The 14,652-nt window shown below is 44.2% G+C and overlaps 1 protein-coding gene across 1 annotated transcript in view; it reads right to left on the bottom strand.

Annotated features, from left to right (window-relative positions):
- The window catches only part of LOC138560069 (calcium-activated chloride channel regulator 1-like), a 620,781-nt gene that overhangs the window by 195,305 nt on the left and 410,824 nt on the right, over window positions 1–14,652 (bottom strand). The window contains exon 8 of the mRNA XM_069642744.1: window positions 3,613–3,790. Within this exon, the coding sequence (XP_069498845.1) occupies window positions 3,613–3,790 (178 nt within the window). The remainder of the gene's footprint in view (window positions 1–3,612; window positions 3,791–14,652) is intronic.

Here is a 14,652-nt window from a genome sequence, read left to right as displayed (position 1 = left end):
CATGGAGACTGGGCAAAAGAGAAGGAAACCTACCACGAAAAACAACGCCACCACACACATATCCCAAAACAGGAAGAACATGACCAGAGTGATCAGCCTAAATAAACACAATGGGCCTCATTACACGGTAGGCGGTAGCCATGGTCCGTGTTCCCGGAATGGGGACTTACCAGTTCATTCCGACCTTGGTGGGACCGGTAACTCCCCATTCCGGGAACCATTCCCCATTCCCATTTGAGCCCCCATAGGCTATTAGCTATAGTTATTAGCTCTGAAGTCCCTCAACGGGTCCCTTCCTTAACGCCTGGTAAAACCAAGCGTTAAGGAAGGGACCCGCTAAGGGACCTCGTAGTAGGGCGGTAAGGGATTACCGGCACCGGTGCCCTTACCGGTGCCGGTAAAATCTTACCGCATACCGTGTAATGAGGCCCAATGACTTCCTTCCACAGCTCACATGTGGCCACCACGTAAACCGACTCATGGAAACCAAGACACAGGAAAATAACGAAAGGTACACCCACAATGTGTGCAGTCAGAACCCTACTCATAACGACAGGGTAACAAAATAAAAACCAACTGCCCAACACCAGAGCAACGAAAACAAACAGACTAAAGTTTTGGTGCAATTGTGCTGGTGGTGCCAACTTAATCAATATTGGCGGATAGAACACCCATGGCACCTCATCACTTCACTTCAACCTCTCAAACATAAATGAAAATGGCTAATCAAGAACCCCTTAGCTGCAGCGCCTCATTGCAGTCCATAACTGCAGCAGTAGAACTTCCAGCAGCACCTCCTTGCACCCGATACCTGCATCACCAGCAGATAAACCTCCTGCAGCACCTCACAGCACCCCAGAACTGCAACACCAGCAGGCCATGTAGATCACAGCCAACAAGCCACAGCCACAAGCCTCTCACAGCACCACACTGCATTCAAAGAAACACCAAAATAAATGTGCTCAGAACCCGACCGGTCATTCTGGGCAAAACACCAGCGTACCACACACATTGTCTGATGCATTACACCTTGTAAAACATTGCAACACAGACTACAATCCCTACATTAACCAATCAAACTGACACTGACATACTGCAACAACTTTCAGAACCCAAAAGGCCATTCATAGCAAAACACCAACAGACCACATACGACAACAAAACAAATGTGGAACACGTGTCTAAAATATTACACCTTCTATTAGATGGTATACACCACCTAACACAAAAGAAGTCCACAATTGAACCCTAGATGACCTCCCCGCTCCCATATGTCCAAAACCCATGAAGAAAACACGTCCCAAAAGGACGATGGCACCCTCATGTCCAAGTTTCCTATAACTGAACAGAAATGTCACAGATATTTACTATGCATACACCACACCCTCACCCTCCAGTCCCACAATACATGTCGACTTTAATTTGAGATCCTGTGTGCTCTCAAACCCAAATTGCAGACCATGTGTATCCCGCCCTGCACCTACAACCTTGGGGTTATACCTGACCTGAAGTGAGACCATAAAATAAATACAAACATGGTGATGCCACAGGCCTCCCAAACAACACATCATCCCTTTCAACCCACCTGAAAAGACTCTCACCTTTCTTTCTTTTCTAACCCCTGAGGCCACTGCACAAACACAACAGCATTTATAACACTGGCCTCCCCCAACAAGACTAAACTTATAAATATGCCTCCTCCTCTATACAAAGATTCCTCATTGACTAAAACAACATCCATAAATCCGGGTTCCAACTCCTGCAGGTTCTTAAAAAATCGGTCACCATCTAGACATAAATAGGTCCTTCCCAAACTGCCATGACTGCATACTCCACATGAATCCGAATCCTCCTTAACCAAACTGAGGTCCAGGTTGTTAGCGATCCGAGACATATTATCGCTTTTCCCTCTTGAAAGGTCCAAAATCACACTTCTTCTTTTTGTCCCCTTCTCATTGCTTGCATAATTACTTATCAGCCATCTACCTCGTCCAACTCTGGATCTCTGTTGTCCTCCCAGTTGCCACCCTCACAGCAGTGTGCAATGCTACGCAGACTCCTAATAACAACGCACACTTCATCCCCTGCTGTCAAGCAACCTCAGTCCTTGTTAGACATTGTCCCCATTGCAACGCCGCAAACGAAGACTAACATCTCACAGGATGACTTGCGCATGTCTCCACGGCATGACATCACCATTTTCTTGCCGTCCGCCAACGGGAAAGGGGCTCCCCTGATCTCTGGTCCCACCACAGCAACAAAGGCCGAAAACGTATTCCAGGCTCCGGCACGGAGCTCATGCCGTCTCACTGCTTCCCTCTGCTCTGTGCAAACTGTTGCTTCCATCCCTGGACAGTACCTGCCCCATCGGCTCCTGCCACTGTACTTGTAAGATTCCTGGGCTATCTAGTTTGGTGCCATCCCACCACCGGTGCGCTCCATACCACGGCAGTGTATTCTGGGAGCCCCCCGAGCCAGGTACTTCTCAGGTCCCCCAGATAAAACTCTCTGGACCGTGGCACACTCCTGCCTGGCACCCCTCTTCCAGTTGGCACCCACACATGTGGGTGCGGATGGGTCCCTAGAGGGCAGTGGTCCACCTTTGGGTGCTCCCTCCTCCACAGCACTCCTGGTACCTCCGATATGAACTTCTCCAAACCAGAGCAGACCATCGCCAAAATGTAGTAGGTTCCTGCAAGTAACTGAAGACACTGGTCAAGTTCTGGTAAGTGCTTCACTGTCCGTTATAACATATCAGGATAACAGATCAGATTAAGACAAGACATATAGCACTGGCCATCGACACCCTTGCCAGACTCAGGTCTAGCTGACCACCTCCGAAAACTTGTTCGGACACAAACATGATGTACCACTCGGACACTTATATTTTAACATCCACCCGGTGCATTTACAGATACATAATACTACCACAATTGGTTAAGCTAAATGTTTACTGCACGGTTTGCTTGGGCAAAACCCATAATTTAAATACAGCCCTCTAATGCTTACCTCCCGAGGAGCAGTGATACAGGATGATGCGGGGACAGGCACGAGGTGGAACAGATATACAATTTACGAAATAGTCCAATTCAATACTAAAGTCATCACTGTCTATGAAGCACATAAAGCATGGTCGTGAGTCACCAGATTAGATAGCACCGTAACACGAAGCAGGTAGGAGATCAGACCATATCAGACAGGGACAAGAATGTGTGGTATGTCGGGGACAGAGAGGTGAGGAGGGTACCATGATAAGGAATGAGTAGGAATAGGAGCATGACTGTGGGGTGGGGATGGAGGAACTGGCGTGCAGAGGGACAAGAGAAGCATCATAGAAGCACATGTGGCTCTCCCCTTGTTTTCGATTGAGCCAACGGTCCTGTTCATCAGTTTACAGGGACGGAATTTGCATCAAGAAGGCCAAAAGGCGTGAGGTGGAGCCATTGAGGTCTAATGAAGAATTACCTGAAAGCCACTATCCCCACTGTTAGGCTGCATTTCACATTTGAAAGATCTAAAAAAGGATGTGATCTCTCCTTTTAATTGACTAAACAATGTCATATTGAAGCTCTTCAAAGAGACGCATGGACAAGGTGCTGCAGACCAGTTTACCTGTCAGCGTTGCTATCTCTTCAAGAGCTCTCTCAGCATTTGGCCCCAGCGCAATGATGTGAACGATTACTCCACTGTTGGTCACGTCGGGAATGCACCGGCGTGTGTCAGAACCATCTTCACCATCTGTTAACAGTACGATTTCTGTCCCAAACGTGTTTCCATTTTGTCTGTTTACCTAGCCACATAAAATTGACAATAAAAACGGGTGCCATATCATAATAAAACATTTCATTCTGCACAAATATGTTATACTTTCGGGTGGCAGTTTTGCTCTTGGGTGGTATTTCTATGTCGAAAGGGGAAATAGGACAGGTTTACTCTTTGAGAAGAGACACTCCACATGTTGGTGATCCTGTGGAGTAAAGTAGTAGTCCTCTGAAAGAGCTCATGGAACATATTTTGAAAGGATTCAACATCTTAAAACAAAGGAAGGAGACATGTTTAAGACAAATTGTTGCGGTTTGTCATAGTAGAGATGGAGTAACAAAATACAAAAGAAGTTCATGGCGAGAAACTGCAGGTTCCATGATATCTGGTGGTGGTGCCTGAACCGTACACTGTTTTTTTGTTTTGTTTTTATTGTGTTTCAGCCTATAGAAATAAGCCTTTCACAAACAATAAAATACAAAATTCAAAGAGAAAATAAAATAACAGCAAAGAATGTAGTACAATGCAATAAAATGTACACAAGATCATAAATGTAGGATATGATTCCAAGAACTAACTAGACGATAATACCTCCAACCTTTTTGTAGCCACACAAAGAAAAGCATGTAGGGCTACTACCAATTGCACATCATTCCCCCACATTAATCTGGCCCAAAAGAACTCAGCAAGTTCCATAGATGCCAGGTAATGCAGCCTAATGTCCCTGAAACCAGTACACTGTAAAACAATATGTTTCAGTGTTTCCTCCCCGCTGGGATCCGTAGAGAACCTACAGTATGTGTTTTTTAAGGAGTTGTCCCACGTGCTTCTCTGTTCGAGGGGGATCTGATTTAAACAAAACGCAAGTAGACCCTCCAAATGTTAGAAACGCGAAATAAAAATACATACTGATGAATTTCCTCTCTCTTCCTTCTACATTTTGCATACTCAGTATAAAGGGAGAAGGTCCCCAATAGACCACAAGTTTCACACCTGTCTACACTGAACAGCTTCTTTTTGGCTAGATTATGTGTGACTTCTAGCTCTGCACTAGTTGAGCCTATTTTCAGGAATATTTGACACATTTCCTGCTTGAACTCTTCAATTGAAGTTGCTGAGTGTAGAGTGGAAGGTTCACCCAGTTTTGAGAGTTCCTAGGAGGATTCAAAAGTTTTGCATATTCTGCCAGCTTCTCCCAAAGGGCCCTTCTGGCCAAAGAGACTAGACCAGATTTATGCCTAATGACCGCATTTGGTCGGGAGTTTGCCAGGCCCAGCGTTTTCTTCCAGAACAGGCCCTGCAGAGAGTTCAAGCATGGCCCCAAATCGAAGGGTACTATGGACAACCCATAGAAGATGGTCGGCTCCACCTTCTTCAAATAAAGCCTGACCAGGGGAAGTAAGGAGTAACAGCATAGCTGGAAATAAACTTTTTTCATTTGAGCCAACAAAGGTGTTGCTCTGTTCTTCAGAAAGATTTTCCATGCTTCCCTCGAGTGACTATTTGTGAGAGTAAACCCCAAATACCTCATCGTCTTCACTCTCTCCAGGGGTTAGCCTACCACCTTCCAGACAAACCCACTGCACACCTTTCCGTTGCAAAAATGATACCTTGGACTTGGATTATTGTCAACGGCATATTGATGGAAGAGAATCAACTTCCTATAAAGTCCTATGGGTGTTTTATCAAACAAGATGATATCATCAGCGAATGCCAGCCAGTTTAGTAACAAGTTGCCTAGTTTTACTGGAAACGTGACTCCTGAATCCCAGAGCCCATTTGAATCTGAGATATAGAGATTGAATAGAGTGGGAGCATGACACAGCCCTGTCTTATCCCCGCAAAGGTGGGTATTGGGCCCAACATGGCCCCCTCCCTGATCAATCTCACCCTCACAACAGATTCACTGTGCAACAAGCAAAGGAGTTGGAATATTCCAGTCATGGAGTTTATTCCCTAAAGTATTTTGGCTTACGGTTTCGAAAGCACTCGAAATGTCTATGGATGCCATATAACCGGCCCCGCCCCACCCTCTTTTGACAGTGGTCGACAAGTGCGTTTAGTGTAGCACCCATGCCGGAACGTAACCCCACCTGGCAGATTGAAGGCAGATTTAATGGCTCAAGCTGATGGTTTAAGTCTCTTAAAAATAGTGAGGAAATGATTTTGCTGGAAGAACCTAAATCAGCCTACAGTTCCTAGGGTCTGCTACGTCCCCATGTAAATGTTCTGGTAAAGAGTCATCAAGGGGCCTACCCAGAGCAGGGGGTCCTTCTTTATAAGGAAGAGTGGGATGCATGTCCTATGGCCCACAATATGTCGTCTTTCTCCCAACTAAATATACCTGGGTCATGGGAAGACGGAAGTTGGCAATCCAACTTCTTCACAAGTAACTCACATTTCCCCCCATAATAGTCCATCCATGTCTGCTCTGGTATCGACGAGACCCTTTCCTGGTCAGGCGCAGACGTTTGGTCCTTGAACTAGCATGGTTGTTCTTCACCAAGGCCCAAAGTGTTTCCTGATTCCGCTCAATATGTGCTTCTACTCTGAGGGATCTAAGGATTCCCTTATATCGATGGAGAATCGTCCTTTTTTCCCTGGAGTGTTTAAGTGCTGGCAGGGCTAGGGTCCTTAGTATTCTAAGATAATGCCTTTTGTTCTTCTTTGCCTGCACTATGTTCCCATCGTATCGATGTAGGTGTGTCTGTAAACCCTGCCACTTTCCCCTTTTAGCCAGCAGTGCCAAACATTTGCTAAGGGTTGCACTGAACTGTTCTGCCAAGAATGTATCAATGCTAGTACCCTCTGTCTCGACCAATTGGGCAAAGATATATAAAAATGTGTTACAAGTGGTTGGATTCCAGTTAACCGTCAGACCACCTCTAGAAGATATTATAAAAGCGTCCATTATAGTAAACATGCATCTCGACAGCGGGGCTCTCATGGTAAGTAGCAGTGGACAATGACTGCTTCAGAACACTGTATAAACATATGCCGGAGGCCCTTCAGTTTTGCTGGACACGCTCGTTTTCTCCGTGTTGATTTATTCCACTTAGGCCTGACTATATCAACCTGACAGTGCCCTACATATCCCGCTCCCGCGGAAGTGAAGATATTTAGAATCTGCCACCGGTGGATTTCACAAAAGAGGATACATGTGGTATGCAACAACAATTGATGATTGCCAGCCACCGTTTTTGGACTGCTTTCCAGTCTGGATGCCATAGAGCAACGCCGTGGCACCATTTAAACACGAGCGAACAGGACCTTCCCACCACAATTATTTTCGTCCTGATGAAGGCCTACCAAACTGCAGCTACACAGTGTAGCTAGAAATGACCGCAACACAGTTGTGTCGACTCTTTGTCCCAGTGTCCAATACACACACTGCTAAAGCTGGGTAATTAACTACACCTTACTGAATTCTTACATTTGTTTCTATGTTATTCCTCACTGATTGAAGGGTATTTGTATGTCTTGCACTGTGATCCAAGACAATCATCTTGGGTGAACACCAATGTATCAAGTGTAGATATGTTTTTTGTGAATTGATGAATGTATTGTAAATATGTTTTAATTTCAAATATAATTCATGTTGTATATTAAGTCATTGACTAAAGGAAAACAAAACAGTTCCATTGTTTGAAAATCAGTAGAAGTGTATGCACCAGGTTTAATGACCCTGTTCATTTGTTTTTTTCAATTAAGAGCAAAAGACATTCTACAATCGCAATTCTCGCCACGCCCAAACCTTAGGACTACCACCCCCAAGCACAACCTAGCTCTTCAAAAAAGAGCAACCACTCTCACCAACTTAATTCCAGTCAAACCATACAATTTGAAGATCTACCTACAGCCAAACCGAAAACATACACAAACCCATGTGCCATAAACACAACTAAAACAACTTACCAAAATAACTCACACCACCACATCTCCTAAACGAACTTGTATAAGAACGAAATGGATAGAAAAGAGACTCACTAGACCAAGAACACATAAAACAAATGCAACGGCAAGAGTGCAGTGCATTATTCAAGCACACGAACATGGGTTAGCAACTCCAAATGCTCGCATTAATAAATCTGAGAGTAAAACATTTAAAATTGGTAAACCAATTCGCTAGATGTGATCTTGTGTCAACTCCAATGACTCCCTCTGTGACAACTTAAGGACCTTACAGAGCTGTGCTTCATTTATCCATAACCAAATACACTTCTTTACATGATACAATATTACTATAGCATGGACACGTACTCTACCATTTCATTAATTCAATGACAACTACTAAATCACTATGACCCTCATGGACTGTACACAAACGTGTTTCACTAACTCCATGACCCTGACCCAAAACATTTAAAATTCACCATACTGCTCATGGACCCGTACACTACTGTGCTTCATTTACTCCAGGAAAAATGTCTATTTGTTGTACTCAGTCCTTGCACAAACGTGTTAAACAACTTACTAACCTAAACTCTTATTCTAAAGCACACACCTTTGCTTTATGGCTGCTACATGACACCCAACACAATTTTCCATTGAAACACAATTTTGCATGACAAACCAACTCATAACGCCTATCATTATACCCTATGGTTTTAATACTTCATTCACTTCATATAACTCTCAAAATGTGTGTATCACTTCACACAAATTCCTATATCATCATTCAATCCCGATTCACAACATGCCAAAATGAACTTGTGCATCATAAAACCCTGCAGGACAGTGGTTATCGGGCAGGGCTCTGCAGAACTCTAAGAGGATAACATAATCGTCCTCCAATATATTGGTCTAAACTACTATTTAGCTGCGGTAAACTCTGCACCATTGCACGTTATACTGGAAGTACGCACAAGTCAAAACAATTCCACTATCTGGTTACAGATTCCTTGCTGTCTCTTACGAACAGCAACATTTATCGCATCCAAACCTGCTGCTTACTTGTTATCTCCACTACTTTAGTAATGGCTTAACAGACTTTTATTCTGAGGAATATTCACAGGATGGCCAACTTAAATAATTATGGGGGGGTCTTTCAAACAAAGAGTGCCAGGATAGTCTACAGTTCTAGACCTGAGTGGACCTCACAAGCCTCTGTAGGTGCACAGAAAGCCCTTTCTGGTCCTTAAAGTGAGCAAGAGGGGTTTCATCGCCACTTGTTTGTTCTCTAGCTCCTGTGGTCTTTGGGGATCTCAGAACCTCTATCGTAAAATAGCTTGGTGCAGGCTTAGAGGTGATGCAGACTTTAGGGATCCCTAACACTTGAACACTTCTTGATGTTACCTCAGTGTTGTATCCACCACCCAATGTTACTGCCACCCTCTTACTATGATCTCTTGGAGGCCCTATCTCCACCTCAATATTCTCTCCCTTACTTGATGTTATAACCTCTGTCTTTGTCTCATTACCACCTCTTGGGGCCAACACCCCCACCTTGATATGATCTTTATTTACCTCCTCTTGTTACCATCACCTTCTGTGTATCACCTTTTGTTTCTGATGTTACCACTTTTACCACCCCCCTGTCCTCTTTTCAGCCTCTTTTTCCCTTCTACACCTCTGTCTCTCCAAATACTGTCATATCTCTAGCTTGCACCCCTTCCAGTCTTAGCTTTTCTGAAACTACCTTCAAACTTGAGCCTCCCGCTCCAACAACACTCACTCATCAACAGGGCCTGTGCGCTTTTATACTGGGTTCTCCCCTCTCCATGGGTGATACTTTCTAGTGAGTGTTTGAACCTGTGGCTTGTTTATGGGTGACGGTTGGGATTGGTTTGTTTCCCAAACTGCAACTGAGGCTTCTTTGGGCTTAGGGGACTGCACCAAACCCATAACTGGCCTGTGACAGCCCACCCCACATTCTGTTGCTTTCACTGACAAGAAATCTCTTATGATACCATCATATGAATTAAATGCTGGAAACACACTAGGTAAGCTGTTTTCACTCTGCTTTCTTCATAATACAAGGCACACAGTGAAATAGCAACATCAAATAACTGGTGTGGGAACATCCAGCTGCTGAATAATGCAATTGAAAATGTGTTTCTTTGAAGCTGTGGACTTGTAACATTGTTTCTGTGGAATGTCTGAGTTTACAGTGTGTCTCCAGAGCTCTGAAAAATGGCTTCTCTGATGTTACGTGTGAGTTTGTAACTGTATCTAAACACCAACTAGTGCTGTCAAGTGTATAGAAGTGATTTCCCTTAAAGGGAAAGGCATATTTTCTTACACTGGAGCTTTTGCCTTGCTCAGAAAGAGAGCTTAAGTCTATCTCCATAGTGGATCAGGTGGGTGTGTTACTATTGCCCTGCATGGTCCCACACGGGATTTTGGAGGGTTAAAGTTCTTAGAGCTTTACAGCCTTAATTAGCCGGTGGAGTGAGCAGAATCCAAGCCTAAAGGATTAACTTGTAATAAGGCACTGAGAGTGTCCCCGGCCATGTGAGAAGGACTAAGGCATGGTGGCCAGGGGGTCATCCCCATCCTGCAACTGGTCCCTGTACATCACGAGCTTGGCGGGAAACAGAGCAAGGCAGGGAACTCAACTCTGAAAAACTAAAAAGAATTGGCATTTCCTCAGTAGCTCCAGCTCCTGATCTCTGGTGTCTGTTGTAACTACCAACTGCTTCATGACTTAAATCTCTGAGCTACATCTGTTGGCAGCTGGAGCTAGGCTTATGGGCACTAGGACAGCATGTAGTCTTCAGAATAGGAGTGGAGTTTGTGTGTCATCTCTTATCAGTGCATAGGCTGAATGTGAGTCTCTAAGCATCATTGGACCTCTGTGACCCAGAGAAGACCACTTAGAGAATATCTGAATGTTTGCTTAACTGTCTGCTGCATCACCAGACTAGACATGTGTGTCAGACATATTCCACTTGCCTTTCTTACAGACTGTAAGGGAAAAATGCAAATGCATTTATATTCAGCAAAAAGATGAGAAATGGGACTGTAAGTTGTTGTAAGGTAATAATTGGATGTGTGTTCTTTTGAGAAAATGAGGCCTTCATTTAGACAAGAAAGATAATCCATTTTGAATAATGTGAATGCAGGCAGAATGAAAACAAATACTTTTGCAATGTAACAATGTATTTATTCTCACGTTTTGAAACTGCTGTACAAGCACAATTATTTAGAAGAACACTTTCTCTGCCAGCTTATATAAAAGCAGATAAATAAGGTTGCTTCCAGACTACCACTGTTATATCTTAATGTTCAACTGTAGTTGTTGAACGCAGCTGCAACAGTTGTGTATTGAAGGCTTGGTTTGTACCTTCGATGTCTGAAATAGACAGGCATTAGGGAGCCTTTTATTGTGGTAATCGGGAAAGACAGAACCCTCCTTGACGAGGTTATAGGAATATTCTGCTTAGTGCTTTGAAAGTAATCAAATAAAAAATATATAAAGAGATGCTGATTTAGGGGATGGTGGAACAAGGTCTAGGATTGCACAGGAACCTGTATATTCTTCTTGTCTATGTTCACCAGAAGTGCTGCTATTAAAGTTATGACAAACTAACATCACCGAAGACCATGGCCCATGTTTGTTTTCCGCTGCAAGAGATTAAGTCGCAAACCTTAACTTTACTTTTCTCTCAGAGGTTGGTAGCACCTCTTCCAGTTTGGAAATGGATTTTCAGGGAGAACCTGATATCAAATAGATTGTTATACAATGTATGTAATGCTTTCAACCCAAACAACATTTACAATTTTCATATTTCCATTACATTTGCTGATTTGAGACATGATGTTCATTACAAGATTTTGTATGTGTCTGCGGACAAGTCATCTTCCAGATTAACTTGTCAATGATACACCCTTAAACTGCAGAATATGTCCTCACCATTCATGGAGACATCTTTAAATTCAGAGTTAATTGATCTCCAGTCAAAGGGACACCCTTGTGTTCAGGGTGAGTAAGGTGCATACCAAAGTTAACACAAGTGTGACTTTCAAAAAGATTTTAGTTTTAGATTGTTGGTCCTGCCTCAGATACATTTTTTGTGTATGTCAAAATATGTGCTTTTTCAGTCTATAAACACTGCATACGAGTGAAGAGGAACGCTGGGAAAGGAGAGTATACGTAATATTTATTTTTACAGGGGAAACTGTTCCAAAGCTCTTGGAAACAGATGTTAAAATTACCAATTATCATTTCCCATTTGAAGGAGTAGCCTAAATTAATATCAAACTCCCATCAGTGTGCAGCTCCTCCTCATCAGCGCTGTATGGATTGTGCTGACCTTTTCCCCTCACATGTCACATTTGAGTTTTTCACTAGCCTTCTTTGCTGGCTTTTGCATGTGAATGTTTTTCCCCTGAATGCACAAGCAGTATGAGGCTCATTAGGTCCCCTACTTGACCTGCAGTATAGCTAGTGGCGGCTCGCCCAAAATGGGCGAGGGAGTGTTGACCCGCCACAACCCTCGCTCATTAAGGAGGAACCGACGAGCCAGTGCACTGTAAACATTGAGCACTCTCCTGGATGTTTTATGAAGCCAAAGGAGCGCCCCTGAGCTGACTTAAACTGTCAAAGGGAAATGTGGTTTCCCTTTGACAGTTTTTGTTCTGCAGCGTGCATGTCCAAGTTTGTGGTTATTTTGCTTCCCTAGCCTTGCATGGCCCATTGGGAATACAAGTTGGAGAACTGCACATTTTAATGTGCGTGGAGGTGCTCTTGCAGTTCCACACACATTAAGACAATTTTGGGCAGTGACACAGTATACTCTGGCTCCTGCGTGCATGTTCAGGAAGCACCCTTTGCTTCTTGGTTCCTGCTCATGTGATGCAGGAACCGGGGGGCTTCCATGGTTCCTTGGAGGCCGGCATGCAATGAGGAGCACAGTGCAGACCCGGGCTGAAGGTAAGAAATATATGCATTATATATGGTGTGTGTGTATGTGTGAATGAAAGAGTGTATGATGCATGGGTGGATGCTCGGTGTGCCTACATCATTTTTACTGCCCATCTTTGATAAAGGAAGCATGATAAGTGTTATAAAGTGGCTAAACTCCCATTTTGGTGCAACCAGTCTAGCCATTTCATACTATGGCATGACATTTGTTAGTGGGCATCTTTGATAACGCATGCATGATAAGTCTTATCACATGGCTACACTGGCATTTTGGTGTATGCAATCTAACCATTTCTTGCTGTGGCATGGCATTTTAGTTATTTATTTATTGGACATTTGTATGGTGCCTATACACAAGTCGTTCCAGGTGACACAAGACAAGATGGGTGGGGGGGCACAAGGTAGTAACAACAAAAAGCAAAAAATAGTTATAGTGGCCTTGTGAAAATCCTACCGTGCAAGTGCTTGAGGGGGTGCTAAGTGCAGGTGGTGAGTGGTTAGTGGGAGACAAGCAGGAGTGAGGTGCCTCCAGGTAAGGGGATGGGGAAGTGCTGGGGGGCCAAGACGGCAAGTGCTAGGGGAAAAAAGGGGGAAAGTGAGAATGAGTGAGGTGGGCAGGGTGGAACAAGGTGGGCTAGTTCGGGAAAGGGAGCCTGAGAGCAAGTGCTGGAAAAGAATGCAGGGGGACTGGTGGGGGTTGGTCTGACCCCTGTATGACTCTGAAGGCACCAGTCCCCAGTCGTAGTGGTAGAGGGAGAGTTAGAACGTAAAGAATGTGTGTCTTGTCTTTGTCTTTTGTGCGCCCTGAGGCCTACAGGCATGCGGCACGTAATAAGAATTTAAATAAATAATGGGAGAGGGAAGGAAGAGGAAAAAAGGAAAGTCTTGAAAAGTTTCCGGAACTTTAGAAGAGGGGCTCAAGGCGGAGGGGGGAAGGAAGGCCATTCCAAAGGAAGGAGTCAGCCGTGGAAAGGGATCTACATCCCACTCTCTGCTTGGAGAAACATTTCACCTGCAGAAAGTTGGAGCCAAAGGACCGAAGAACTCTGGTCGGGAAGTATTTAGGGCGGAAAAGCTGGATGTAAAGAGGTCCCAGGCCCCAGACCGCCTTGTGGATAATGCAGGGGGTCTAATTTGATCCTTGTGGTCACCGGCAGCCAATGGAGAGATTTAAGGGCAGGAGAGATGCAGTCTCTGGGCTTGAGGCGAAGGATAAGTCTTCCAGTCCTTTTCTGGATTAGTTGGCATTGAGCTTCTGGGGGACGGTGAGGAAAGGTTGAATGCCCCTGATGTAAAGAGGTCCCAGGTCCCAGACGACCTTGTGGATGATTTTATATAGGCATCTTTAATAAAGCAAGCATAATAAGTGTTATTTTGGGGCTAGATTGGCATTTTGGTGCAACCAATTTAGCTATTTCTTTGGCATGGCCTTTTTTTACTGGGCATCTATGATAAAGCAACCATGATCTGTGCTACTTCATTGCCAGACTGACATTTCAGTGTAGCTAGTCTAACTATTTCCTACTAATTGGTGGTGGAGGAGGGGCCCAACACACACGTGATGGTCGCACTCTTGATCTCCATACAAAGACGTGTAATGGCGAGGTAGGAGAGCCCGCCAAAGGACGGCGAACAAAGGAACCAAACCTGGTTTGGCGCGCAGAATAAAACACGAGAAAGACCTTTACTAAAAGAAATGGCGAATAAACCCAGCCGGAACCGAAATAAAATAAAAGGTGTCCAGCGGGTTTAAATTCGAGGCTACTAACTTAGCCTAAAAGAGTACCAAGGCTATTTTCATAGACCCCGGTAGGGAAAAAATGATAGATACCACTGCCACCAGTCAAATCTTAAAGAAAGGGGCACAAAATAATGTTCCATGAGAGACAGACAAAAAGGGATAACTATTATCCCTTTCCAGTACTCTATGGAAGATAGTTTGTACTGGGTCTGTGAATTTAAAAAATACTAATAAAGTCAATGGCAACTTTACATGTTCTGGGAGACAGGAGTCAGTCCCAGAA

The sequence above is a fragment of the Ambystoma mexicanum genome, chromosome 1q (genome assembly GCF_040938575.1).
Source record: "Ambystoma mexicanum isolate Mex_15411 chromosome 1q, UKY_AmexF1_1, whole genome shotgun sequence".
Lineage (NCBI taxonomy): Eukaryota > Metazoa > Chordata > Amphibia > Caudata > Ambystomatidae > Ambystoma > Ambystoma mexicanum.
The sequence above is the reverse complement of the archived record's forward strand: the minus strand, read 5'-3'. Positions and strand labels throughout refer to the sequence as shown.